The following is a 25,532-nucleotide window of genomic DNA, read 5'->3' on the forward strand; positions in this document are numbered from 1 at the left end:
TAATTCCCATAATGCTAATAATTGTTAATTATTTTTTCTATTTTCAATGAACATAATATGTTTTTAATGATCTCCAATTAACTGTAATTTTTTTTAATTTTAATAAAAAAGATCATATTTAAATATTTGAATGTTTTAGGCCATTAAAGGTATTGAGTTGTCCCTGTAAATGAAGGTTTCTTTAGGGAGCCAAAGGGGAGAAGGGGAAGGTCCTTTGCATTAGCTTTTCCCAGGAGATATTCTAGAGTCTTCTAATAGTAATTGTGAGTTTCATTTCTGCGTTACCTCTTGTACAATTAATTCCAAAGGTTGTATGGCTTTTATAAGTAGTTGTGTTGATCTAGTTAAGAGGTAAAAAAAAAATGGGAAGTCATAGATTAAGTAATTTTGTGTAATTTAAAAATCTTAGGTTTGATTTAACGGAGTATATATTTGGTTCGTCAAATTATACAATTAGTCATTGTAAAATTCAGTGTTTGTGTTTGTTGAAATTGACAATGTAAATCTAATAAAATTTTTTTATTGTTTATGCTAATATAGTACTTGACTGTACTGACTTAATATTGAATCTAATGACATAGTATTGAATTTAATGATGTGACATAAAAAAATAATGCGATAATTATTTCAAATAATCAAAATTTTATCTTGAATTTTAGTTTTAGATCTTAAACATTACATCATCATTACCATATTAATACAGTCAAATACCATGTCAGCATAGATAACAAAAAGATTTCAATATCGTTGGTTGATTGGACTAACATTGTCAATTTCAAAAAGTATAGTAACTCAATTTTACAAATTATTGTTCAAGAATTAAATCCACCATTTTGACGTAAGACATGTACTAATTGTTTAATTTGACTAATTTTGTAAAAGTAAATATATCAATGATTCTATTTATAGTAAAATACACAATTAGAAATAATTCTCTCTTATATTACATAAATTTCACATCTCTCATTTTAAAAATCGAATGTAAAATATCAGTACACTTAAATCTTTTTGATGCGGAGAAGATATTTTGAAAATTAGAAGAAAAGGTAATATCTTGAAAAATAATACTTGAAATTATGGATGTTTTAATTTGTTTTTACACAGAAATCGAGAATAAAAAAAATCAAAGCTAATGCTCAATCTTTTATCCAAATAATTGTCCCATACACTTCTAACTGAGCAAGCTCAAATGAGTTATTCCATCAATTGTTTAGAATCCTAGAGAAACAAGCATACCAATGTCTTATATCCTAGTATAACGACAAAAAAAAGGACACGCATTGAATTTTGCCAAACACCTGAAACTTTTCTCCTGGATTTCCTTCAATGCGAATCCTTTGCTCTTCCATGCCAATGTGCGGTCCGCAAGGTACCACACAGGTGACATGGAGAAGCATTTTTCTTTGCCATTGACAACAACCTTCCTTTAGTTTTCACAGTTTTGGTTCGGTTTAGTTTGTGATGTTACCTTTTTTTTTTTTTTTGTAAAAATTGAATAAAAGAAAAAATGGAAAAAAATAATAATAAATAATAAAAATATTAATTGAACGAAACCTTATTTTGATGACAAACAAGAGAATTTAATGTAATAAGGTTTGATTTGGTATGCAAAAGAAGTAACGAATTTAATGTAATAAAAGTATCCAAGTTACTCTAAGAAGTAAGAAGTGTAAAGTAAAGCAACAAAAAGAAAATAAAAATCTCATATTACATCTATATTCGTGTACTAATGTGACAAACTATATATCATCAAAAACCAAATCCAATGTATCCCCTTAATTGTTGAAGTGTAAACTTTTAGCTAATGGTTCGATAATCATAGGTCATCTTCTTTGATCGAGTATGCCAAAGGGAGAAAAGGTACGGTAACTGCCCCAAGACTATGAAGCTGGGTTGGTTAGGCTTAGTGGTGAATCCGTATGCTACATGGCCAATAGGCAATTTTCCAAGTGGAACCGATCTCAACATGAAGGGTACGCTCGTCCACGTGTGCTAATAAAACCTAAGACAAAATCAGGAGGCTGTCATTTAATTGGTTGAAATTTGATTTTCTTGGTTTTAGTAATAGGAGCTGCAGACGTGTCTATATAAGCGCTAGAAGTATAGTTCAAGCTTAGTCCACTTCCAAAAATCAAGTCTTTTGGCTTATTGGTCACAACAGTTGTATACATTTTCTTATTGCATTAGAACAAAAAAAGCAAAACACTTGGGAAAAAGAAAATGGTTGTCACAAATACAGCAACTGTCGAGTCCAATTATGACCGGAAAAGTGAGTTAATGGCTAATGACAGGTCAAAAGCCGGCATAAAGGGACTCGTTGATGCTGGATTAGCAAAGCTCCCACGAGTTTTCGTGGATGATCACTTGAAACTTAAGCTGAAGTCAGGGCCTACAAACGCCATTGTCGAGATTCCGGTCATTAACTTGGGCGGTGTCAACAATGACCCCACTCGACGGGCAGAGATAATCGACCAAATCCGAAATGCTTGCCAAAAATGGGGATTCTTCCAGGTGGTTAACCATGGAATCCCTGTAACTACCCTGGAGGAGACACTCAACGGCATCCGTAGGTTCCACGAGTAGGATCCTGAAGCAAAAGAAGAGCTCTACTCCCGTGATGATTCCAAGAAGGTCACGTTCAACACTAAAATTGATGTCACAAGCCCTGACTGCCTACTAGAGGGATACCCTGACTTGTGTCATGGCCCCGCATCCCCCTGCTCCTGAAGAATTGCCTTCAGCCTGCAGGTAATTTAATTACACAATGACACCATCATTAAAAAAGATAAAAATCCCATTACTCTTATTATTATCATATACTACTAGTATTTATTATCCTAATTGTTGGGGCCTTATTTTCAATGCCGACTGGATCACTTTGGCAGGGAGATTATGATTGGTTACACAAACAATGTCATGAACTTGGGGCTTACCCTATTCGAATTGTTATCAGAAGGTCTTGGGCTAAACCCAAATCACCTCAAGGACATTGGTTGCGCAGAGGGACTTCACATTATGGGTCATTACTACCCTGCATGCCCTGAACCAGAACTGACTATGGGCACAGGTATCCACACTGCCAGTGGTTTCCTCACTGTGCTCCTCCAGGACCAAGTGGGTGGCCTCCAAGTCCTCCACGACAATCAATGGATAGATGTTACCCCGATCCCTGGAGCTCTTATAATAAACCTGGGAGATCTGCTACAGGCAAGTTCCTATCTTTGCTGATGCTGTTGTTAGTCATTATTAAAATTATTTGGTATTTTTTTTACTAAAACAACTTTACTCGTGTCCTTTTTTGCAGCTCATCACAAACGACAAGTTTATTAGCGTCTATCACAGAGTGCTGGCAAAAAATGTTGGCCCTAGGATATCGATTGCTAGCTTTTTCCGAACATATATTCAGCCAGACAACGCCCTAAGAATGTATGGACCAATAAAGGAGCTGCTTTCGGAAGAAAACCCACCACTTTACAAGGAAACCAATGTGGTCGACTACTTCAAATTCAAGCACGTAAAAGGTGTAGAAGGGACCTCCGCCCTGGCACATTTCAAGCTCTGAAAAAAATATCAGGATTGACATTCAATTCTTGCTTTCATGTGGGTCAATAAATTTAATCCCATCTAGTATGGGAATTCATTATCACGTGTCGCTTTCTATGTCCTAGCCTATGCATGTGCTTGATAATAAGTAAAGTTCAAGGATGGAGGTCCCCTCCATTGTTGAATATCTGTTAGCGCCAGCTGCCTGGAAATGCTTTTCGTCTCAGTAACTCATTGGTTCGTACTTGTTGGTTTTTGTCTCCATTTGAGAGTGTAATTTTTTCTTGAGTAGTAAAACAAAATAATAGTTTCGATTACATGTATTTTTTCTTGCATTTTTCTCTATGATAGACAGGGACAACATTGAGAAAACGAATTATATAAAACAAAAACGTTTACCCTAATTTTCCTACTTAATAAATATTGCATATTTAATGGGAGAAAATCAATTACTAGCAAGAAAAAAGAGTAAAAATTAACCTAAAAAATATGATGCTAACTAGGTCATGTGAGCTATATGCAGGTGAAATTTTCACTTAAGACTTTCTTTTTTCTCAGGGATTAATGCCTATGCCCTATGGCACATACAAAACTCAAGTAGCCACCATATATTTGCGTTTAGCCCAAATTATAAAGTTAAAGGATCAGGTTCGATATATCCATAATCTTCTAAGAAAAAATACATAATTTCTTCTTGTTCTCACATTAGACGCATTGTACATATAGGCAATTTTTTCCCCCATGATGCTAATTTCTTCAAAGTGCATTAATGTATTCCTACCGTAAATAGAAGTTCACACGCAGGTGTACCTTCGTTCTGAAGTTTCACATCAAGCTTTAATTGTTCATTTGTTTGGTTATGTCCTGCACATGGGTTGTGACCCACAATCGTACATATATTTTAGAAAACGTTTTCAATGGTACAGTTTTTAAATTATAAGTCATTGAGCCTTGCAGATAGCTTATGTTCGGCCAAAAATTGAATAGAGATAAGTTATGCATAAAGTATCCTATACATCTACAGTTTGTGAAGGGGGAAGGTGGGAGGAAGGAAAGAGGAAGTAATATCTTCTTTCGATAGAGATTGAAGGTTGTACGGCACCTATAACAACTGTTAGGAACTTTGGGTATTTTAATAAAAAAAGAGTAAATTATTCTGCTAAGATAAATGGATGAGGCCAAGTTTGACAACCCTTTTGATAGTTATAATAACTAGAAGTATTCATGGACTGATTAACCTGTCTAGGCCCGGAGGCCTGGGTCGTCATGACTTGATATGATCCAATCCATTTATTTTATTAATAATTATTGTACTCATTTTAAATTCTAATTTTAAATATATTTAAAAATATTACAATGAAATAATTCTTATTTTTTAATAATAATAATAATTACATAGGTGAGTTGGGGAAGTTTCGAGCTTGATTTTTTTTTTTTAAAAAAAAGAAACCCGATACCGATTCAATGCATGAACATTTATAATTACAAAACGAATTCATTATTCATAATATTTAGGCCTTTTACTTACCCTTCGTACACCTCTTGGGCCTTGCTTAACACATTCTTGCACATTTCCTATCATCATTTTATCTGCTTCTTCCATATTCCTAATACACTATTATTACTATTTCCTATCTTCATTAAGAAAAAGATTTAATGGTCCTGATATTTTCAATGATGTGCAGGTGGTGTAATGTTGAATTTCCGCTTCCCTTCGGCAGAGTCCTTAGCCCTGAAGAAAGCTTCCTTCATGATTTAAATGAAAAAGTAGCTGCTATATACTATTCCAATGATCTACATGCGTTTTGTTCATTTTTGTGGGGATTTGGGCCTAATTTTGAAAGCCTTAGTTCTGATTACTCGGTTCTGCTACACATTCTTTTAATGTTCATTTATCATATAGCTGCATTTACTTGCCATAGATTTGTTAATTTCTCATCCTCCTTTAGATGGGATCAACTTGGCAGCTGAGAGGGGCATCTCAGAATTGTGTGTTTTGATGCATGCTTTGTTTTTTTTTTACCTCTGTTAAGTTTTAAATTCGATCAGAGTAACTTTAAGATTTAAGTTTTGGTTGTTTACTGAAACTATCTTTCGTTCCAATCTGAGGACAGATAACTTCCCTTATGTGTTTATTTAGCCATTTCCTATTTACTCTCCTCTGCACCATGTCATATTCAGAATATCTATTAAGCATATTACTTGGTGGAGGATATTTTAGCTTTGCAATCTCTCCTTTTAAGTGCCAAGTTTAGACAAGCTATAACTTCTTGGGACAATTTAGGCTTTTGTTAAAACAACCATTGACTATTTGTTATAATGTACTTACTAATTATTGAAATTTGGAAGCTTCTTGAGTACTTCTAGTGGACTGATACATTTGGACCATGGTCGCTGGAGGCGCTGCAATTCTCATTCACACTGATACCGTGAACCCCATCTCAAGTTGGTGCAACATCCGCCAATACAAATTTCCTGGCTAAAAACCTGTTCACAAGGAGGTCAGCTTTTACGTGATTCTCAATTATTGGAAAAACAGACCTTTGACTCTAATCTATAAATGCTCCTTGATCAAAACTTTATCAACCAGGTTTCTTTGGCACTTATTTAGGTTGGAGACCTGGATTATGCAGCAGAACTTGGAAACAGAGTATGGAGGTCCAAGTGAGGAGGAGACGTTGAAGTTAGCCAGGGTCACACTTGATGTATAAATCTTCTGAAAATTATTTTCAGCTTCTTCTCCTTTAATTCTATAGTATTTATAATTTCTTCATCACTAAATTAGTGGAAATTAAATCTAAATCTTCTAACAATTCCTGGATGATAAATGAGATGTGTTGATATTGCAGGGTGCCACAGCAAATCCTGATGATCGCAAAAGAGCCCTTCTAGTTTGGGTTAACATAGTTAAATTGACAGCAGAGCCTTTTAGAGAGAACGTACGCCATTCACATTAATTAATACAGCCGACAATTCAATTTCATACCTTTCCTTCTCCTTTTCCTTTCTCACGGACATGGATCTTCTTTGTTGCATGAAAAGAAATCAGAGCTTAGAGAAGCATATATGCATATTGACTAGGAAGGGGGCGGTCCAAACAATCAAACAGGCTTGGCCAAGATGCAAGCTGTGGAAGAGGAGCTCGGAGTTCCTGTTGAGGGCCTTGGGGCAAATTATTTCTGGTGTTCAGATGAATAATCAATCACATTCTTCACACCCATCACTAAAGAAATTGATTTTATTCTCTCCTTTTGAAAGCATTTTGTTTTGCTTATAAAAAAAGTGTGCACGCTTTATCATCTCTTTTAATATTTTTAGGTAATCAAAGCGAAGAGAAATCAAACTTTAGACATAAGTAATTCATACAAAATCTTACATTTAGAGAGAGAGAGAGAGAGATAAAATGATTAGAGAGGTTGATTAAATTACCATGATAATTGAATTACTATGGACTTTAAAACTTTTAGTTACACAAAGTAAACTTCCTCAACGTGCCACGTATTTGCACATAATGACATGATTTGAACTTGTGTCTTGTTGCCCAACTCCTGTCCGGTCTTCTTACTGAACTCCGCCGAAAGCAACTCTAAACCGAAAATGGCGGCTAGCTTGGCCGAAGATTCCTGCACGGAAAATCTAACCACTTATGACAGATTCCAAGAACTCAAAGCCTTTGACGAATCAAAATCAGGCGTCAAAGGCCTTGTCGACACTGGAATCACCAAAATTCCCCGGATTTTCCGCCGGCCAAAGGAGGACCGGAATTCGGTCAAACCAATTTCTACCCAGTTTTCTATTCCGGTCATTGACCTTGAAAACATCGAAAACCGGTGTGATGAGGTGATCGCTGGAGTCCAGAAGGCGGCAGGGGATGTTGGGTTCTTCCAGGTGGTTAACCATGGGGTGCCCCAAAGGGTGTTCGACGAGATGTTGGCGGCAGCGCGTGGGTTTCACGAGCTTCCAAGGGAGGTCAAGGAAGGGTATTACACAAGGGAGACGATGAGAAAAGTGAAGTATGGGAGTAATTTTGATCTGTACCAGTCAAGTTATGCCAATTGGAGGGACACTTTGTTCTGTGTTATGGGACCAGAGCCTCTTGACCCACAAGAATTGCCTCTAGTTTGCAGGTACACTGAAATTTCCATTTCTCTTGATATTTGGAAATTGATGATGAAATGATTCAATGCTCTAAATTTTCTTCGTTTATTTGATGAAAATCATGGATGTTATATATATTTTGTTAGAATGGAAATTGGCTATTGCAATTTGCAATAAATAATTAAAGAAAGAAAGGAAACTGGACAATCTGAATAAAATTCTAAAACATTAGGCTAGAAAGACTTTGATGTCATATTGTAGGACAATTCAACCTGCAAGTACAACAAGATCTTTAATTAGACTATGGGAGCTGAACAATAAGTTTTAATTTAATTTCTGGAAATTCTTAAATAAAATCTTACTAAATGTAGTTAACTTTTTTGAAAATAATGAGTGAGAAATCTTGAACATCCCTTGTCCTTTGGAAACAGAATTCCTCTCAAAGAAGTGTGAGCATAACCCATCTTTGTTCTGTATGTAAATATTATGCAGAGATATAACGATGGAGTACTCAAAACAGATTCATAAATTAGGGACAACTTTATATGAGTTGCTCTCCGAGGCACTTGGGCTAAAGCCTGACCACCTGTTAGGTTTGGATTGTCCAAAGGGGCATTGTCTTCTGAGTCACTACTACCCTGCATGTCCAGAGCCTGAACTGACTATGGGAACTACTAAGCACTCTGATCCTGATTTCCTCACCATCCTACTTCAAGACCATATAGGCGGACTCCAAGTTTTTCATCAAAATCAGTGGATTGATGTTCCTTCTGTTCCTGGGGCTTTAGTTGTTAACATTGGAGATCTCTTGCAGGCAAGCTATTGTTTATTAAATTGCATTGTGCCTCTTGTCCATCTATCCATGCATCATCCTTCAGTATTTTTTTTTATCATCATCATGTCAGAATTAGGTTCTTGCACATGACAACATGTTCTGGAAAGAGAGAGATCTGGGTTATCTTCTTTTGGAATTCAAGGATATCATTCTTTTTCTATAAAGATCTTAAATAGAAAACGGTTCATTGTTCAACAGAGGAAAGCAAGTTAAAACATGTTAACAAACTTGTATGATTTCTGTTTGTTGCAGCTTATATCGAATGACAAGTTCAAAAGCGTGGAGCACCGAGTTTTGGCAAATCATATAGGCCCTAGAGTATCCGTAGCTTGCTTTTTCACTCCTCATTTATACCCCTCAACAAGGATATATGGCCCGATCAAGGAATTGTTATCAGAAGAAAACCCCCCTGTATACCGTGAAACCACAGTGCAAGATTTCATTAACTACTATGATTCGAAAGGACTTGATGAGAACTCCGCATTAACACACTTCAAGTTGCAAGGATAGCTTTCAAAAAAAAAGTTGCAAGGAAGGTTTATGAATGTTCTGTAGGCTTTTTTCATGGATTGTTATGTTCACCAATAAATGAAAGATGAGATGAGGTGACCCCTCTTGCATTGAGTTCTTACATGATAAAATGAAAGAAAACAGAGTCATGGGAGCTTTTTTAATCCTGCTTTCTTCAGAACCAAAATCAATGCCCTCTATGAAATTGTGCCAGTCTTATTTGTCTTTTACTCAATAAAATGGATGCTTAACTGTGGCAGCAGACCAGCTCAAAAAGTATTGCAAGAATTACAAAAAAAGATATATAGTCCCTTGCAGAAAAGTCAGCCCTTGATGCTGTGAATATCCCATTCATTTCATTTGTTGAAAGTTGTTCTTAAAACTTTTTTGCATGACATTGACATTTACGACTATAAGGAAAGTCCCTGGAAACATAAGATTTTTACGTTTTAATTGTTTTTAAGAAAAGCGTCACGCGGGTTAATATGAAGATTGCAATGTGATGCAGTGCAGGTTAGGACCAATTCTGCTACCATACAGTCAAAACCCGTTGGAAATTAAAAAATCGTTTTAGTCATTGTAATCCATGAGTCATTTTTCTATTTTTATTCATTTTTTAGTCAAAATTGTCTTCAAGAATTACACTAAAAGATAAACAGTAACTTGGAGAAAAGTCAGCACTTGACATTGAGAATCTCTCTCTCTCATTCATGTCAGTTGTTGAAAATTGCAGTTACAGAGATTGCAATGTGATGCAGAGTAGGTTAGGACCAATTCTGCTATCAGACGCAAAACCCATAGTGAATTAAAAAAAATGGCTTTGGTATTGTAATGCATTAGTCGTTTGTCTTTTTAAATTCATTTTGTGGTCAAACTTATCTTCATAAGAAGCATTTAAATTCTCGGAGGGAGTCTTTAAAATCCTGTAAGAAGGAAAGAGCATATCAGGCGCCTGTGAAAATGGCATCAGAGATCTCAGTGGAGTATAACAGAAGTAAAGAGTTGAAGGATTTTGATGACACAAAAGCAGGTGTCAAAGGACTGGTAGATGCTGGCATAGTTAGCATCCCCAAGATTTTCATACGACCAGCTGAGGAGCTTGCTGAGGAACTGAATTCCTGCCGGATAAACTGTGAAGTTCCAATCATAGATCTAACCGACATCCAAGAAGGTAACCGGCGTAAGGAGATTGTAGACGAAGTGAGGGTTGCATCAACAGAGTGGGGCTTTTTCCAAGTAGTTAATCATGGGATCCCTTTAAGCGTGCTGGATGAGATGATTGATGGGGTGCGCAGGTTTAACGAGCAAGATTTGGAGTCAAAGCAAGAGTTTTATAGCCGTGACCCCACAAAGAAAGTGAGGTTCCACTCTAACTTTGATCTATATGCATCACGAACTGCTGATTGGAGGGACACTCTGACCCTTTCTTTCCTTGATTCCGATCCTCAACCTGAAGAATTGCCAGCAGTGTGCAGGTAACTGAAAACTAACCTAATTTTTTTGTTTGTTACCTGCTTGTCAATCAATTCTGTCCCTGAATCACTTTTGGTTAAGTTGAATATCTCAGATTATTTGGTCACTAAATCTTTTTTTGTTATCATGATAATATCGAAATTTTAAAATTGGTCAGAATCTGTCATATGCTTTAGATTTTTATGACCAAACCATAACTACATGATTAGTGGGACTTGAGCCAATATAGGAGCATATATTAGTACTGGGTATTCCTAATATCTCTCAAAAATCAAGGCTACAGTTATACTACTGAAGTTTTATGGAAATTTGTCTATTTATCTCAGTTTCGCTGTAGATGCTTCTTGCTCTGTTTGTTTATATTTGCAGAGAATCGACATCAGAGTATACAAAGTATATCAGAAAATTAGGAGAGACTTTGTTTGAGTTGCTATCAGAGGCTCTTGGGCTTCAAGCAGACCACCTTGTCTCATTGGGATTTGCTAAAGGGTGTAGCATTGTGTGCCACTACTATCCAGCTTGCCCCCAGCCGGAACTGACTTTGGGAGTAAGGAAGCATGCAGATCCAGGCTTATTGACTGTGCTTCTGCAGAACGAAATCAACGGCCTCCAAGTCCTTCGTGAGGGTCAATGGTTTGACGTTCACCCCGTTCGAGGAGGCTTGGTTGTAAATATCGGAGATCTGCTTCAGGTTTGCTTCATATGCTTCTGCTTTCATTAAACTTTCCTTTTCACATTAGCCACTAACTATTTATGTCGTCATGGTAGATTGTATCAAATGACAAGCTCAAGAGTGTCAAGCATAGAGTAGTCGCCACTCATGTTGGACCCAGAATTTCCGTGCCATGCTTTTTCTCAGGCCATTCTAGTTTGCTTGACAAGCCTTTCAGGCCAATCAAGGAGTTGACATCAGAGGCAAATCCTCCTCGATACAAAGATGTCGTGTTAAGGGAATATGTTGCCAGATTTTTATCTGGCTCACTTGATGGGAAGCCTCCTATTGATTACTACAAGCAATGAATATAGATTACCATAAGCTATTAAGCTAACTATCAATGCCAAGGAATGATATTTCCAATGGCAAGCCAATCCAGAAGAAGGTTAAGCATTTAAGCATTTGTACTTTGTGTGGAGTCTTGCTAGCTTCTATTAGTTTGTGTTGGTCATGTCTAAAATTACTATATTCTGTGACATGGACACCTCCCTTATATTTTGTCAATAAAATAGCTCTATTTCCTATGGCATGTTAAATCTTTAAGTATTAGACGAATTTCAGAAAGGGATACAGAAAAATGCCAAGAACTAAAGAACACCGTCCTCCCGCCCACAAACCTCGTTCCACTCCGTTCTCTGTCACAAATTAGATTCTCTGGTTTCTGATAAATGATCACCTCGCCAACTGGTTGAATTCCCCACTTACAAGTTTCTGCTCTGTGAGCCTTAACATAACATGCAGGCAGTTGTGCTCATTAAAACATAGCAGAAAATTAAAATTGAAAGGCATTTTATTCGTGCAAATGAATTGATAATGACCAACATTCATGAGTTTCTCTCCAAGGTAGGAATCAGCATCCACTTCAATCAGTTGATGGCCTTGATTTTAGAGTAAAGTTTATCAGAATGACCCTATGTGACAACTTGTGTTTGTAATCAAGATATACAAGGCATGGCCTGCTTTTAGATTCATTCGTTTAAAGTTCAATACACATCCTACAGGGTGAAAGCATGTCTGAGCAAGAAAAATAGCCTTATCCCATAATTGATTAACTGCCTTTGTTTAAGTCTCTTTCAACTAGTTGTCAAATTACCCTCCCTCATGGATAAGACAGAGAGTCATAAAGTAGACAGATTAAGTTAGATATGATCAACTTGGATTTTATATTTATAAATTTATCAGAAAATTAAACTGGATTGAGAATGTGCTCATATGTTTGATCAGAACATTTCAAAGGTTTTTTTTTTTCTTTTGAAAGTTAAATTTTCATTAACTGAATGAGAGGGCACCTTGTTGCTCTTTAACTTTTATTCCACCTTATGTTATTCCCCACCTTTATATATACATATTTTTCCATATTTTTCTCCTTGTCTCTCTCTTTCTTTCTTTTTTTTTTTATATTTTATATATATATATATATATATATATATATTTTTTTTCCTGTAATATACACTTTGTTATGATTAGATTTTTCACCTACATCAGTTCATTGACCATGCCGATCATGCCTTCTATCCAGCATCCCTAAATCATCACTTCCACTAACATTACCTCATCCACTTTCAACCTTGAGATCGACCACACTTTTTCCTACCAATCAGCAGCAGGGAAGTGTGATCATCTTCAAGGAACGCGCTTTCCCGCTCCCCCCACTACATTACTTGGGATACATCTCCCACAAGTTCCATCCCCCTACATTTGTTTTTTTTTTTTTTTTTTTTTTGAGTCTGCTACCTTACCTCCCCGGATCCGGAACTATCCCCGGGACCAATAACACCGAGCATAAAAACAGTAAGTAACAAATCCCTCCTGGCACTCATCGTCGCCTTAGCCTATATCCCTATCGCAAGAGTTAGCTGGCAAGCATCCGAATCCATCCACAATCACCATGTCTTGTGTTCTGTAAACCTGCAGGATACAAAACCTTTTGGCAGATTTAAGTGAGGTACACCTAGTCCACAAGAAAGAGGAATCAAAGGAAAGGATAAAGCACACAGTAAACCACTTGGCACTCAAGGTTAACAGCCAACCTCTACCACCCTGCCTCCGTGGGCCCGGCCAACTTCCCTAATTACCCCCTTACCCCTCCCCTTAAAAATCCCCTGATTCAGGGAAAGCAAGCATTAATGCATCCCGGATTGCATCTAGGGGTGAGTAAATAGAAATCTAATCAAACGAAATGAGTTCGGTTTTTTTACTTTGGTTAGTTCGATTTTTTGATTAATTTAGTTAGGATAGTTCGGTTAGTACAATAATTTTAGTTGGGTTTCGGTTAAAGAAATATCTAATCGAACTAATTGAAGGGTATTTTAGGAATATTATTTAAAAAATTAAAAAATAATAATAATAAGAAAACTCTTTTCTCTCGTTGTTTTGCGCCAAATTTGGCCCCGAAATTTACAATCTTTCACCGCTGCTCAAAGCTAAAAGTAAAAGGCCTAAAGCCTTCTCCATCTTCTCTCTGTCGTTTCAAATGCCTCTCTTCTTTTCTTTTTGAAACGTTTCTTTTCGCTCCTTTCTTTGAAAAAAAAAACCGTTGTTAGGGTTCCTTTCTCTATTTTATCCATGTTCTTGGAAGTTTCATGTGCTTTTAACTCAATTCGTCGTCTCGGCGTTCTAAGTTACCTTTCAGTTTTGGGGTTTATGTGACATGCAGGCCATTGATTCTTCACGCAGTTCGAATATTTCCATTCTCTGCATTTCCTCAATTTGGGAAATACCTTTCTTCTCTTTCTCAATTGCACCCTGTTTTTGTTCCATTTCAGCTTCTGGGTTTAACGATCCAAGTCTCCTTCAATTTGGGTAATTTGTTAGGGTTTTTATTGTTTCTTATTTGAATTTCATTTCAAAGGGCAAAAACCAAAAAAAGCTTTTATTATCTAATTTGGGCGGTGCTTTAGGGTTTTTGGTGGTTGTGGGATGAATAGTGTACTCAGTGAATAGATACTTGCAGAAAAGCTGTCCAAGCTCAACAGCACTCAGCAGTGTAGCGAAAGTATCATTTTCTTTCTTTTTTTCCTATTTTGGAGATTTTTTTTATTACCTAAAAAAATTATTAAGTTCGATTTTTGATAACTGAATCGAACTAACCGAGTTAGTTCGATTTCGGTTAGTTCGGTTAGTTATTTACTTCGGTTCAATTTTAGTTAGTTTTACATAAGAGTTTAGTTAGTTCGGCTACTAATATCCAGAAACCGAATTAACCGAAACTACCTGTTTGCACAGCCCTAATTTGCATCCCCGGATTTGGCAAGACTGTCCGCAGCATAATTTGCCTCCCTTAAAGTACGTATTACCTCCCAACTCCTTTCCTTTGCTTTCAAGGCGTCAATTGCAAGCACTATACTTCTATGGGAGAGTCAAGAGGTTTAGAGCATCACTTTACTGTATTGGTAGATTCACTTTCAACAATTGGACTATGCGACAAAACCCACTTGGATGCGACAAAACCCACTTGGATGCGACAAAAATTGTGAGAACCTCCTTAATTGCCGAAATTTCCGCCCAGCCCAATTTGCATCTCCCAACATTTCAAAGGTTGATTAGTTTAAACATAGAAGTTTTAGTTCACAAGTAATTGGCTTTGACCGTTATGTTTGATCAAAAATTTTTTCAATACCTTCCATTTCTTTAACTTATGTCATACTTCATCTTATAGACAAAGTGACAAGCTTACCTTCTATAAAGGGATTTGAACTCGCAGTGGAAAAACCTCATCTCAACTTGAAAGAGAGAATGAGTTTGTCAAATACTGGAGAAATGGCATCCCCAACCTCAGTTTACAATAATAGGACTGAAGAGTTGAAGGCTTTTGATGACACAAAAGCTGGTGTCAAAGGACTTGTAGATGCTGGCATAGTTAGCATCCCCAAGATATTCGTACGACCTCCTGAGGAGCTTGCTGAGGAACCAAATTCCTGCCAGAAAAACATTGAAGTTCCAATCATAGACCTTAACAACATCCAAGAAGGTAGCCGGCGTAAGGAGATTGCAGATGAAGTTAGGATTGCATCGGAGAAGTGGGGCTTTTTCCTAGTAATTAATCATGGGATCCCTTTAAGTGTTCTGGATGAGATGATTGATGGAGTACGTATGTTTAATGAGCAAGATGTGGAGGTGAAGAAAGAGGTCTATAGCCGTGACACCACGAAGAAAGTGAGATTCAACGCTAATTATGATCTATATAAATCACGAGCTGCTAACTGGAGGGACACGCTGACCATTTCTTTGCTTGCTGTCGATCTTGACCCTGAGTTATTGCCAGTGGTGTGCAGGTAAATAATCTAATTTGTTAGTTTTGTTACCTGTCTGGATTCATCTCTGACACTGAATCACATTGTTAAGTGTTAATGATATATTCTCTACTCAAAACTGTAGTATATATGTAATGAGCTTGATGAATGCAGTGCTTGCAGCCATCTTCATTTTGTTGGATATTTTCAGCAAATAATATGCGTGAAAATAAGAATCTAAGTCTTTAGCAGTTGGATTAAATTGGGCTAAAGTTCAAATTGGATTATGGTTAGGTTTTCAAGTTTTGGTTGATCTTGTAATTTAATAAATTAATAATATATAATTATATTATTATTTAATAAAAGTACTTTGCACTTCAAGTGGCAGTTGACTAATAAATTATTTTAATTCAAGTTTAATTTTTGAATTAAACAGTTGTTAATTAACTTTTAATTGTGCCAACAAATTTCTCTGTACAAAAAGAGCAGATATGTCTGTGAAAAAGACATTTAATTGTCTTTAAATAGGATTCTTCTGGTTAAAAAAAATACAAAAACAACTTCCATTCAATCTGTCATTCACTTAATATTTGTTCAGATTACTTATATATTGTTTTGTTATAGAAAAACTCTAAAAGAGTTTGATAATCTTATTCTACATCAGTGAGTGTTCAGTAAATTGATTTCGTCAATACAAAACATAATCATTCACGAGTTTTCGTTGTATTTTTTATGTTTAAAAGCGTAAAACCCTCTTGCACTCCAATAATGGAAACAAATATAACTTTAAGAATAGTGATATTGATGCAGGCTTTAGAATCATTTCATAATTTTCTGTATTTTCATTCAAGTATTCCAACACATTTCTCTTTCTAGACCATAAGTTATCTCTGTAACTACGTGTTAGAGGATGGTATACTCATCTCCGATGCTGGAATATTTAAGTAGATGGTTCTTGTACTATTTGCTCAAATTTGCAGAAAATCAACACTAGAGTATGTTAAGCATATCAGAAAATTAGGAGACACTTTGTTTGAGTTGTTGTCAGAGGCTCTTGGGCTTCAAGCAGACTACCTTGGCTCGATGGAATGTGGTAAAGAGGGCACCCTTGTGTGCCACTACTATCCAGCTTGCCCCCAGCCGAAACTGACTTTGGGAGTAAGCAGGCATGCGGATCCAGGCTTCTTGACTCTGCTTATACAGAATGAAATCAGCGGCCTCCAAGTCCTTCATGAGGGTCAATGGTTTGATGTTCAGCCCATTCAGGGAGGCGTGGTAGTAAATATTGGTGATCTTCTCCAGGTTTGTTTCTTATGCTTATGCTTTCATTGAACTTGCCTTTTTACAAAGCCATTAATTTTAATGTCGTTACCATATAGATTGTATCAAATGACAAGTTCAAGAGTGTTGAACATAGAGTAATTGCCAACCATGTTGGACCTAGGATCTCTGCACCATGCTTTTTCGCAGGACCTCTTAGCATGCCTGAGAAGACATACAGTCCAATACAAGAGTTGACATCAGAGGCAAATCCTCCACGGTACAAAGAAATCCCGTTAAGGGAGTATGTTGCCAGATTTAACTCTAGCTCACTTGATGAGAAGTCTCCTTTAGATTATTACAGGCCATGAAGGTTAAGCCTTTTTTTTTTATATGAGATTGAGAAAAGGTTAAGCTTTTGTAATTTTTTCTTGCTAGTTTTTATCTGTTTGTGTGGTCATGTCTATGCAACTTTATACTATGACTATGCTAATAGTTCAATAATAAATGATTGGGAAGTTCCCCCTGTAAAGGTAAAGATTAAGATTTTTTTTTTTTTTGAGAATATTAAGGAAGTTAATTGATACTGTATATAGTTTTTGGAACTATGATAATTTATGGTGGTTTGAGGAAGAAGATAATAAGTTATTTCACAATGTTAATCACAAAATTTATGAATTTAACTATATAAAAAACAATTATCATATTGTCCAATTAATTAATTACTCTAATAAATGCTAAGGGGGAGAGGATTTCCATCAAAATGCAAATTGGTGTTCAATAAATAATAATTTAGATTTTTTATTTTGAAAATTGCTCAAGCAAACACATCAAGGTTCTTATCACCATGTCTAAGTTCTTATTTTATTTATTTATTTATTTATAATTAAGAGAGAGAAAATTCGAATTTTATTTTTTAAGTAAAGAGATTATATATCAATTAATAAATTAAATACTCAAATATCTTTTTTTACTTTATTTATTGTTTTTATTATTTTTAATATTTTTTTTCTCTCTATTTCTTTCTTATTTTTTCCCTTTCTTTCTCTAAATTTATATCGTTTTAGACTTTTTACACTCTCAAAACCCTAAATATAAAAGCACATTTTTCTCATTTTTTCTTTTCCTCTCTACCTCCACTTTTCTCTATCTCTCCCCTCACCTTCTTTAAAGATTGACCACTGTAGCCCATTGTCACAGGTCGTCGAGCGTTGATTGCCAACTGTCGACAAGTTGTCACCTACCATTGGTCACCAGTCACCAATAGCCGACAGTTCGTCATCGATCACTAGCAACTGGTCACCAATCACCAACAATCGGAAGCCGATCACCAGTTGTCGGCAATAGATCACCGATCGTCGATCTATTAAGGGGAAAGGTTAGAGGAGAGAGAGAGAAAAAGGGAGGAAGTAGAGAGAGGGAAAGAAAAAAAATGAGAAAAAAAGGTATTTTTATAGTTAGAGTTTTTTGGAGTGTAAAAGGTTTCAAAATAACATAATTTTGGAGAAATAAAGAAAAAGGAACAGAGAAGAAAAGAAACAAATGCAATAAATAATTAGAAGCAAAGGCTAGAACCTTGATGTGCTTGTTATAAGTCTTTGGTTAGAACCTCAGCAAGCACACATCCTTGCGATTTTGGATACTTTGGCCATGATATCAATGAATTATAAGATAAGCTTGAACAGAGGTCAGGCAAAGCCAGCTTAAAATTTTCATCTTTTATTAAGACAGCATGGAAATTAAATTATGAAATTTCTAACTAGACATATTATTTATGGCTCAACAGAACATGTCAGGCAGCTGACATGAACATTCACTAGGAAAATTGAAATGACAGGCATTTGAGGACGAGAGTCGATTTTATCTAGAAAGATGGAGATATAGAAGCTGTATATCATGTCTTTTCAAGATGATTAAAGCTCATACTATAAATTGTGCTACACATCTTGAGTTATGGGGATCCAGATACCAGGCTGGGTTTCAGGCCTAAAATTTGCTTGATAGTACTAGAAAATAATAATACTAAAAATGATCAATCTCACTTTGGTAAATCCGTAATGATATTGTTTGAAATTAAACACATCTGGCGTTTCAGAAACTTGACTGAAATCCCCCGTTTGCATCTACGACAATCATCTATATGCCTTAACAAACCTACCTAACTGAAATAGATCCCATTTGCAACTCTAACCCCATATTTTTTTTTCAAAGAAAAAACTATTGGCAGACTTCTGTTTTGTCTTAAAAAGTCTACTTTGCCAATAAGTTTCTAACACATGGACTAGGTGGTTAGTCGATAGTTCCAAGGACACAAGAAGTTGAAATTGGAATTGACTGCTAACATTGATTTCGTCATATAATTAAAGAATCCTTGAATCACCGTAGGTGGCCACTTGGCCTTTCTAACGAGTGCTAAAGCTTGCGTCGTCTTTTCTTACAAGCATGTTTTTCTTTGTCGCAACTTGGTTAATCCAATAACACCCTCAATAAATCTACTTTCATTTCTACTTTTTCCCAGTCCAAAGGTTAAATAATTATATAGCATCAAAGTGAACTCAGCTGGTACTAACAGGGACATTTGGTCCATATCTGCCATTATGAGAGACTTATTAGTTAAGCTAGATGCAGATTTAAGTTTCAACAAGTTCAATTTTGTAATGTATATACAAAATGCCATAAAGTTTGACCTAGCGAGCAGCAAACTTTGAAGTTCTGAAACCAGAAAAAGATGAATACTAAATTCAGGATCAGGCCCACAATAGCCAGTACTAGATCCTCAATTTCAGTCCAAAAACCGTTGTGCTAAGTTCCCGGATTCAAGCCTCAAATATGAATATTCAAGTTTCTAGGGCGGCCATCTAGAAGGATTAGTTAATTTCCACCGGCGCTAGGTTTGAGGCTTGGAGAGAACAGGAACTTTTGTCCGATCCAGGAACATCTTTTGTCTAATCAGAAGGTCAATGTGAGCTCTGGACTTTGCAAATGTTTCTATTGCTTTTTAGGGATGATTACGTGCTGCCTATTGAAGAATTACTAATTAAATATCATTAATTTCATTGAATCATGTAATTTTTTATTAAAATATTGGAACTAGCTAATCAGACCGAGGAACTAGAACGGAACAAGTTTCCGAGTAGCATGTCATACATATAAATATCAGGGGTACTCAGAGTCATACCTCCGCTTCCCTTCGAACTTAAAATTGAAAAGACAGAAAGATAAGAGGGACCATTTAGCAGCTTCAGATTATTTTTAATCATCATTAGCAAATACCATAGTTGCGTGAACAGAGAGGAGAAATGGAGATCTTAGGCAATGGCAAAAATGAATCAGATTGTGACAGAATGAAAGAACTTAAGGCTTTCGATGACACAAAGCTCGGTGTCCAAGGACTGGTGGATTCCGGGGTAATGAACATCCCCAAAATGTTCCTCAGATCGGCCAACGAGCTTGCTGAGGAATTGAATCATTCCCGGAGTCACATTAGACTTCCTGTCATAGACCTTAATGGTCTTTTAACTGATCAACGCAGGAAGATCGTTGATCAAATCCAGAGTGCATCAGAGGAATGAGGCTTTTTCCTATTGGTGAACCATGGGGTACCTCAAAGCGTATTGAACGGTATAATAGATGGGGTACGGCAATTTCATAAACAAGATCTTGATGAAAGGAAAGAGTTCTACTCACGTGGTCGAGCAAGAAGAGTGAGGTTTAACAGTAACCACGATTTGTTTCAATCCAATAGAGCTGATAGGAGGGACACGTTGTCCGTTTCCATGCTCACTTCCGATCATGTTGACCCAAACGAACTGCCCACCTCATGCAGGTATATATGCTTTTTTTTCATAAATTTACTAAGTTCACAAAATGTCCAAGGTTGCACATATTATTTGGCTACATTAGTAATGTCCTTTTCCTTTGTTTAGATCACCTTTGTCAAGTTGTTTGCGTACTCATATAAAGAAAAGCTCATCGTTTCCTCCCTGAATTGACAGGGATGCTGCAATTGAGTTTATAAATCAAACTGCGAAAGTTGGAGACACACTATTTGAGTTATTATCCGAGGGTCTTGGTCTCAAGCCTGACCATCTAAGATCCATGGAATGAAACAAAGGGCGTACCCTGGTATGCCACTACTACCCAGCTTGCCCTGAGCCAGAACTGGCCATGGGAGTCACCAAGCATACAGACAACACTTTCCTCACCATTCTCGCAGAAAACCAGACCAGCGGACTCCAGGTTCTCCATGAGAGTCAATGGGTTGATGTTCACCCCATTGCAGGAAGCTTGGTAGTCAACATTGGGGACCTTGTTCAGGTTTGTTCTAACTTTCAACTTTCTATTAACTTTTTTTTCCCTTGAAGGCTGACCTTTTTATTAATAGTAACACGTCTTAATTACATTGAGGTTGTATCCAATGACAAGTTCAAAAGCAATATGCACAGAGTACTCCCAAGGCGGGTACCAAGAATTTCTGTTATATGCTTCTTCACGGGGCGTGCGGATCCGCCCGCAAGGCTTGATGGCCCGATTAAGGAGCTGATCTCTGAGGGAAACCCTTCCAAGTACAGAGAGCTCCTTGTAAGTGAATATGTTTCAAGATTTTTCACCAGAGGACTTCATGAAAAGCCAAGCCTTAAGGACTACAGGCTGTGAAAGCTAGAAATCATCCAAAGGAGAATAACTGGTTATCTGCATAGTGCTTGGTCAAACCAATAAACAATGAAGCAAAACTACATCTGCAATTTTTCATTTTACTTTTGTATTTTCTTGGCTTTGCTAGACTCCTGTCCTCAGTAACTAATAAGAGTATGGCTAGATGTTGTACATCTGAAAATCCCATTCAAGTTTGGTGGATAACTCTGTGCTAGGAAGCTGTCCAATGATTGATTTGTGCAGTAAAATACGGGACTGAATTTGCAATAATACGACCTTATTCTCTAAACATTTTTTAAAAAAATTTTACAGCTCAATATTTATAAAGTCGTTATGTATTTATTCAGTTATTTAAAACTTAAACTTATATATTTAAAAAGAAAAAAAATTACTTTCAAGTACTTGATTGAGTGATAAATATACGTATTTTTCTTAAAAAGTAAAGTCGAACTTCTTTTCTCTAGATCTAAATATAAATAAATTTACAAGTTCTGAACTAAAACTATAAATCTGTGCCTAGATAGCAAGATCAGTCCATTTTAGTAGCACGTAGTGGTTTTACATGAAACTAAATAATTATAATTAATGTTCAATGAAAGATAATGATTTCACTAAGATATAAATTATCTCTTTTGAATATTTATGAAAAATAAAAAAAATAAATAGCAAAAACATTAATGAGATAAAATCTAAAACAAATTAAGAACAAAAGAAATGAAAATGTTTTTAATAATTTCTTTAGAAAATAAAGTGTGATTACATCGATAGAAAATTGCTTCGTCTTTTTATTTTCACATATAATTTAATATTACAAAAAGAAAACGCATTATCTAATTAAAAATTACATCAAATTGTACAATGAATTAAAAAAAATGCATTCTTCCCTTCTCCTTTTCATTTATAGTCACAAAATTGTAAATTTAGGATCAATTAATGTATACTTTACCAATTACATGGCAGTATTAAATTAGAGAGTGAAAAGAAAAAAAAATGATTGAGAAAATAGGGATAAGTGAAAGCCTTATCCAAAATCCAAACCTTATGTGGGGCTTATTTGAACAAAAACAAAAAGTTGAATACAAATCAGTGAATTACCCATTATTGCAACGACAGAAAAGAAAAAAAAAGGTTGAAGCGTAATTTTGCACGACAAGAAAAGTCGCGTGAGACATCATTAGTTTACAGTTTACACTTCACCCACTAAGATGAAGTTTCAGTTCAGGCATACTTAGGTAGTTGTTGAAACTCGAAAGTATTTGATGCGTTTCTGCTGAAAATAGAAGTGAAAAGACTTTTGTCTTGTAATAACAATATTGGCAATTAACCTGTTTTTTTAATATTTTTTGTTTGACAATTGTCTTCCATTTTCTTAAGTTTGTTTCTTGTACCACTTGTTCATGTCATTCCTCTCTTTCTTTTGTCTTTTTTTTTATTGTCCGGGTTCTACAAATTCCATAATTTAATTCGTAAGTAACATAACCCTGAGAAAGTTTATCATCAACTCTTCCAATCTTAGTTTCTGGGTCTTTTTTATTTGTCTTAAAAAGGCTGGTTTTTCTTTTTATATGGTTTGTGCTGTGCTTAGATGATCTATGGAGATTTAATAAAAGAGTGTTCTTTGGATTTGGAGGTAGAATAAAAATGAGGGTATTTCCTGGAAGTCCAGGGACGCTGACTAGCCTCTTTTTGAGGGTTGCACAATGTGTTTTTGCAGCTGGGTCAATTGCTTCCATGGCTACTACTTCTAGCTTCTTCAATTTCACAGCTTTCTGGTATTTTCCTTTTGCTCTTTTATAGTTTCTTGCTGAATTTATTTTACTCGTAATTTTTCCTTTTTAGAGTTTGTTTCTAAGGCTATGCTGTATATAGCTAGGATCATAATTTCCTGCCTTTTGCTTTTAATCGTAATTTCTATCTTGTGCTTGAAAAAGTTAAGAAGAAGACCATGTTGGGTTGGGAATCCTGCAGGGTGCAGAGTTTTTTGATTAGTTTGCAAATTTTGAATGGGCTGATCTGTCAATATTTATTTTTGTCTTGATCCTGCAATAAATTTCGGATTCTCTGTTGAGCCTACTCATAAAGTAGTTGAAAAATATGTTTGTATATCATTCAATTGTGAGGCTGAATACCTGCTTTCTTGCTGTATATTGTGACAGTGAGGTGAATATATATAGTTGAGAAATAAACTGCATTTTTTAAAGAATTTTCTGTATAGTAACTAAATCAGGAATTTTTTTTCTTTGATGAATTAGAGATTATAATGCTGGTAATTTTGCAAATGTTACCCAGTTTTCACCCTCCTCATCAAATTGTTGAATTTGTGAAAAAGAAGTGGTGGACTGGTGACAGTTTATGTGTTTTTCCTGATTCATATAATTGTATTAGGGACTATTTGATCATTTTTCTTATATATCTCCATCTTATTGTGTCTCTCTGGAAAAAGTAATAGGGAATTCAGGTTGGGTATTTGGTACACACGGATTAGAGAAAATGAAGGGAAGATAGAAATTGATTCTTCCTTTACTCATTGTCGCAGATTCTATGCTAGATATTATTTATTAAGGGATGATATATGGCAAATTTTTCTTTGCTTCTGCTTGTGCATAAATAGATAGACGCAAATGTACAGTTGCTTCAGTATGGATGCTTTGCTTATGAGGAAATTAATCCAGTATAAGTTAGATCTTGCTCTTCTGTCTTTTGCATCCTCTAAGGGACAATATTAGGGTCAAGTATATGAGACCAGGGTTGTGCTTTGTGAAGTCACAACTTCTGATTATATTTCCTGATTACTTAGCACTTAATAACAAGTTGAGATATAATGTGGTAGGTTTAAGCTTATGATGATAAAATCTTCATCATCTTTTGAAACCATAGAAAGGATGATTTATGCTACTTCTCATAGGCATGATATTCGTTTGATTTTAGTTTTGAAATTTTTTTGTCTGAGGTATGATCAATGGATTTTATGACTTACGCAAATTGACTAACCAGAAGTGAGACCTGAATAGTTCATGTAATCAATGGAATTCCACTATTTTAAGTTTGTAATTCAAGCGCTGGAAATTTTTGTTGAGTTACAAGTCCTTATGAATGAGCATTCTAATCTTAGCTGCATTATTTTCTGGTTCGCTAGCTCTTAATGGGCCATCAAACATATCTATTTTTATATCTCTGCTATCACTGAAGTCCATTTGCTGTTTCTGCAATCTTATCACCAATTGGTGCAACCTCTATGAATACCAAATGCATATATAGGGATTTCCATTCCTAAATTTTTCCCTTTAGCCACTCATATATTGCTTCTTAAGTAGTTCATATAGACTACTTCAGTGATGGAAAAACTTTAAATAGTGGGCCATTCATAACTTATGGACAAGGCAACCAACTGTGAACTCGGTTTTACCATCAGCAATTATCTTTGAAATATTCCTCAGTACTGATATGGGGCTATAATCATTGGGTTATAGTTGGATAAATCTTACTGGCTTGCATATGTATGTCTCAGTCTAGAAAAACTAAAGATTTGTTTATGAAGACCATCTTGCTTTTGCAGCTACCTGATTGCTTCAATGGGATTGCAAGCTGTTTGGAGCTTTGGTCTTGCATTACTAGATGGAATTGCCTTGGTCAAAAGGAAGGTCCTTCATAGTCCCGTTCTAGTCAGCCTTTTTGTAGTCGGAGACTGGGTCTGCCTCTTTGGAACCTCTGAACCTTCTTGAATTTTTCATGAATTCCATTTATTTAAGTCATATTGTTATTAAATTTTACACAGGTGACAGCTACATTATCTCTGGCTGCAGCTTCTGCCTCAGCAGGCATCGCAGTATTGTACTTTAATGACGTGGGAAATTGCAAATTCGGAGAAGAATGCCAAAAATATCAATTGTCAGTTGCCTTGGCCTTCCTCGGTTGGATAGCGATTGCAATATCATCCTTAATTATGCTTTGGCTATTGGCTGCAGGTTAAACCATTTGTTGTACAGGGTTTTGGTTTTCTTCCACCTTCAAGAACGTGTTAATCTCAGAAATTTTGATCTTCTCATAGCGTCCATAGAAAAGAAAAAAGTGAATATAGTTTTATGATACTCAGCATTGTTTATTTCCTCATTTAGGAATCATTTTTTTTGTTTCTGGTGGTGGCAAATAAAACATCAGTTTTGTGGATTTGAAAAGTAAATAGATATGGAATTCCTCCTTTCTAAGCAAA

General features: G+C 35.8%; 3 protein-coding genes and 2 pseudogenes across 7 annotated transcripts; all 5 read left to right on the forward strand.

Moving 5' to 3' along the window:
* The first annotated feature begins 2,143 nt into the window (after positions 1-2,143).
* Positions 2,144-3,629, forward strand: LOC18603190 (1-aminocyclopropane-1-carboxylate oxidase homolog 1-like; annotated as a pseudogene).
* A 3,415-nt stretch (positions 3,630-7,044) lies between these two features.
* Positions 7,045-9,150, forward strand: LOC148763381 (1-aminocyclopropane-1-carboxylate oxidase homolog 1-like). Its single transcript, XM_088805975.1, has 3 exons — positions 7,045-7,670; positions 8,134-8,455; positions 8,729-9,150. Exons 1-3 carry the CDS (start codon positions 7,141-7,143, stop codon positions 8,984-8,986), a joined length of 1,110 nt encoding a protein of 369 aa, XP_088662101.1. The 5' UTR covers positions 7,045-7,140; the 3' UTR covers positions 8,987-9,150.
* A 626-nt stretch (positions 9,151-9,776) lies between these two features.
* LOC18603192 (1-aminocyclopropane-1-carboxylate oxidase homolog 1-like) lies at positions 9,777-11,703 on the forward strand. Its single transcript, XM_018119119.2, has 3 exons — positions 9,777-10,461; positions 10,829-11,150; positions 11,228-11,703. Exons 1-3 carry the CDS (start codon positions 9,947-9,949, stop codon positions 11,477-11,479), a joined length of 1,089 nt encoding a protein of 362 aa, XP_017974608.2. The 5' UTR covers positions 9,777-9,946; the 3' UTR covers positions 11,480-11,703.
* Positions 11,704-13,545: 1,842 nt separating this feature from the next.
* On the forward strand, positions 13,546-21,322 carry LOC18603194 (uncharacterized; annotated as a pseudogene). The gene is made up of 9 exons (XR_016025945.1): positions 13,546-13,976; positions 14,400-14,459; positions 14,571-14,646; positions 14,862-15,448; positions 16,387-16,708; positions 16,786-17,039; positions 20,145-20,492; positions 20,662-20,983; positions 21,074-21,322. The product of XR_016025945.1 is annotated as an uncharacterized LOC18603194 (transcript).
* Positions 21,323-22,535: 1,213 nt separating this feature from the next.
* Positions 22,536-25,532, forward strand: LOC18603196 (CASP-like protein 5B3). Of its 4 annotated transcripts, none has more exons than XM_088805158.1 (4): positions 22,537-23,094; positions 24,879-25,011; positions 25,126-25,210; positions 25,288-25,532. In XM_088805158.1, the coding sequence occupies exons 1-4, from the start codon at positions 22,964-22,966 to the stop codon at positions 25,290-25,292; spliced, it is 354 nt and encodes a 117-aa protein (XP_088661284.1). In that variant the 5' UTR covers positions 22,537-22,963; the 3' UTR covers positions 25,293-25,532. The 4 variants fall into 4 exon arrangements, with proteins under 4 accessions (XP_088661283.1, XP_088661284.1, XP_017974280.2 ...); XM_018118791.2 differs by having other exon boundaries at positions 22,541-23,094; positions 25,098-25,210; XM_088805157.1 differs by lacking the exon at positions 25,288-25,532 and having other exon boundaries at positions 22,536-23,094; positions 25,126-25,259.

Source organism: Theobroma cacao, chromosome 4 (genome assembly GCF_053813885.1).
Source record: "Theobroma cacao isolate CCN51 chromosome 4, ASM5381388v1, whole genome shotgun sequence".
In the NCBI taxonomy this organism is placed as follows: domain Eukaryota; kingdom Viridiplantae; phylum Streptophyta; class Magnoliopsida; order Malvales; family Malvaceae; genus Theobroma; species Theobroma cacao.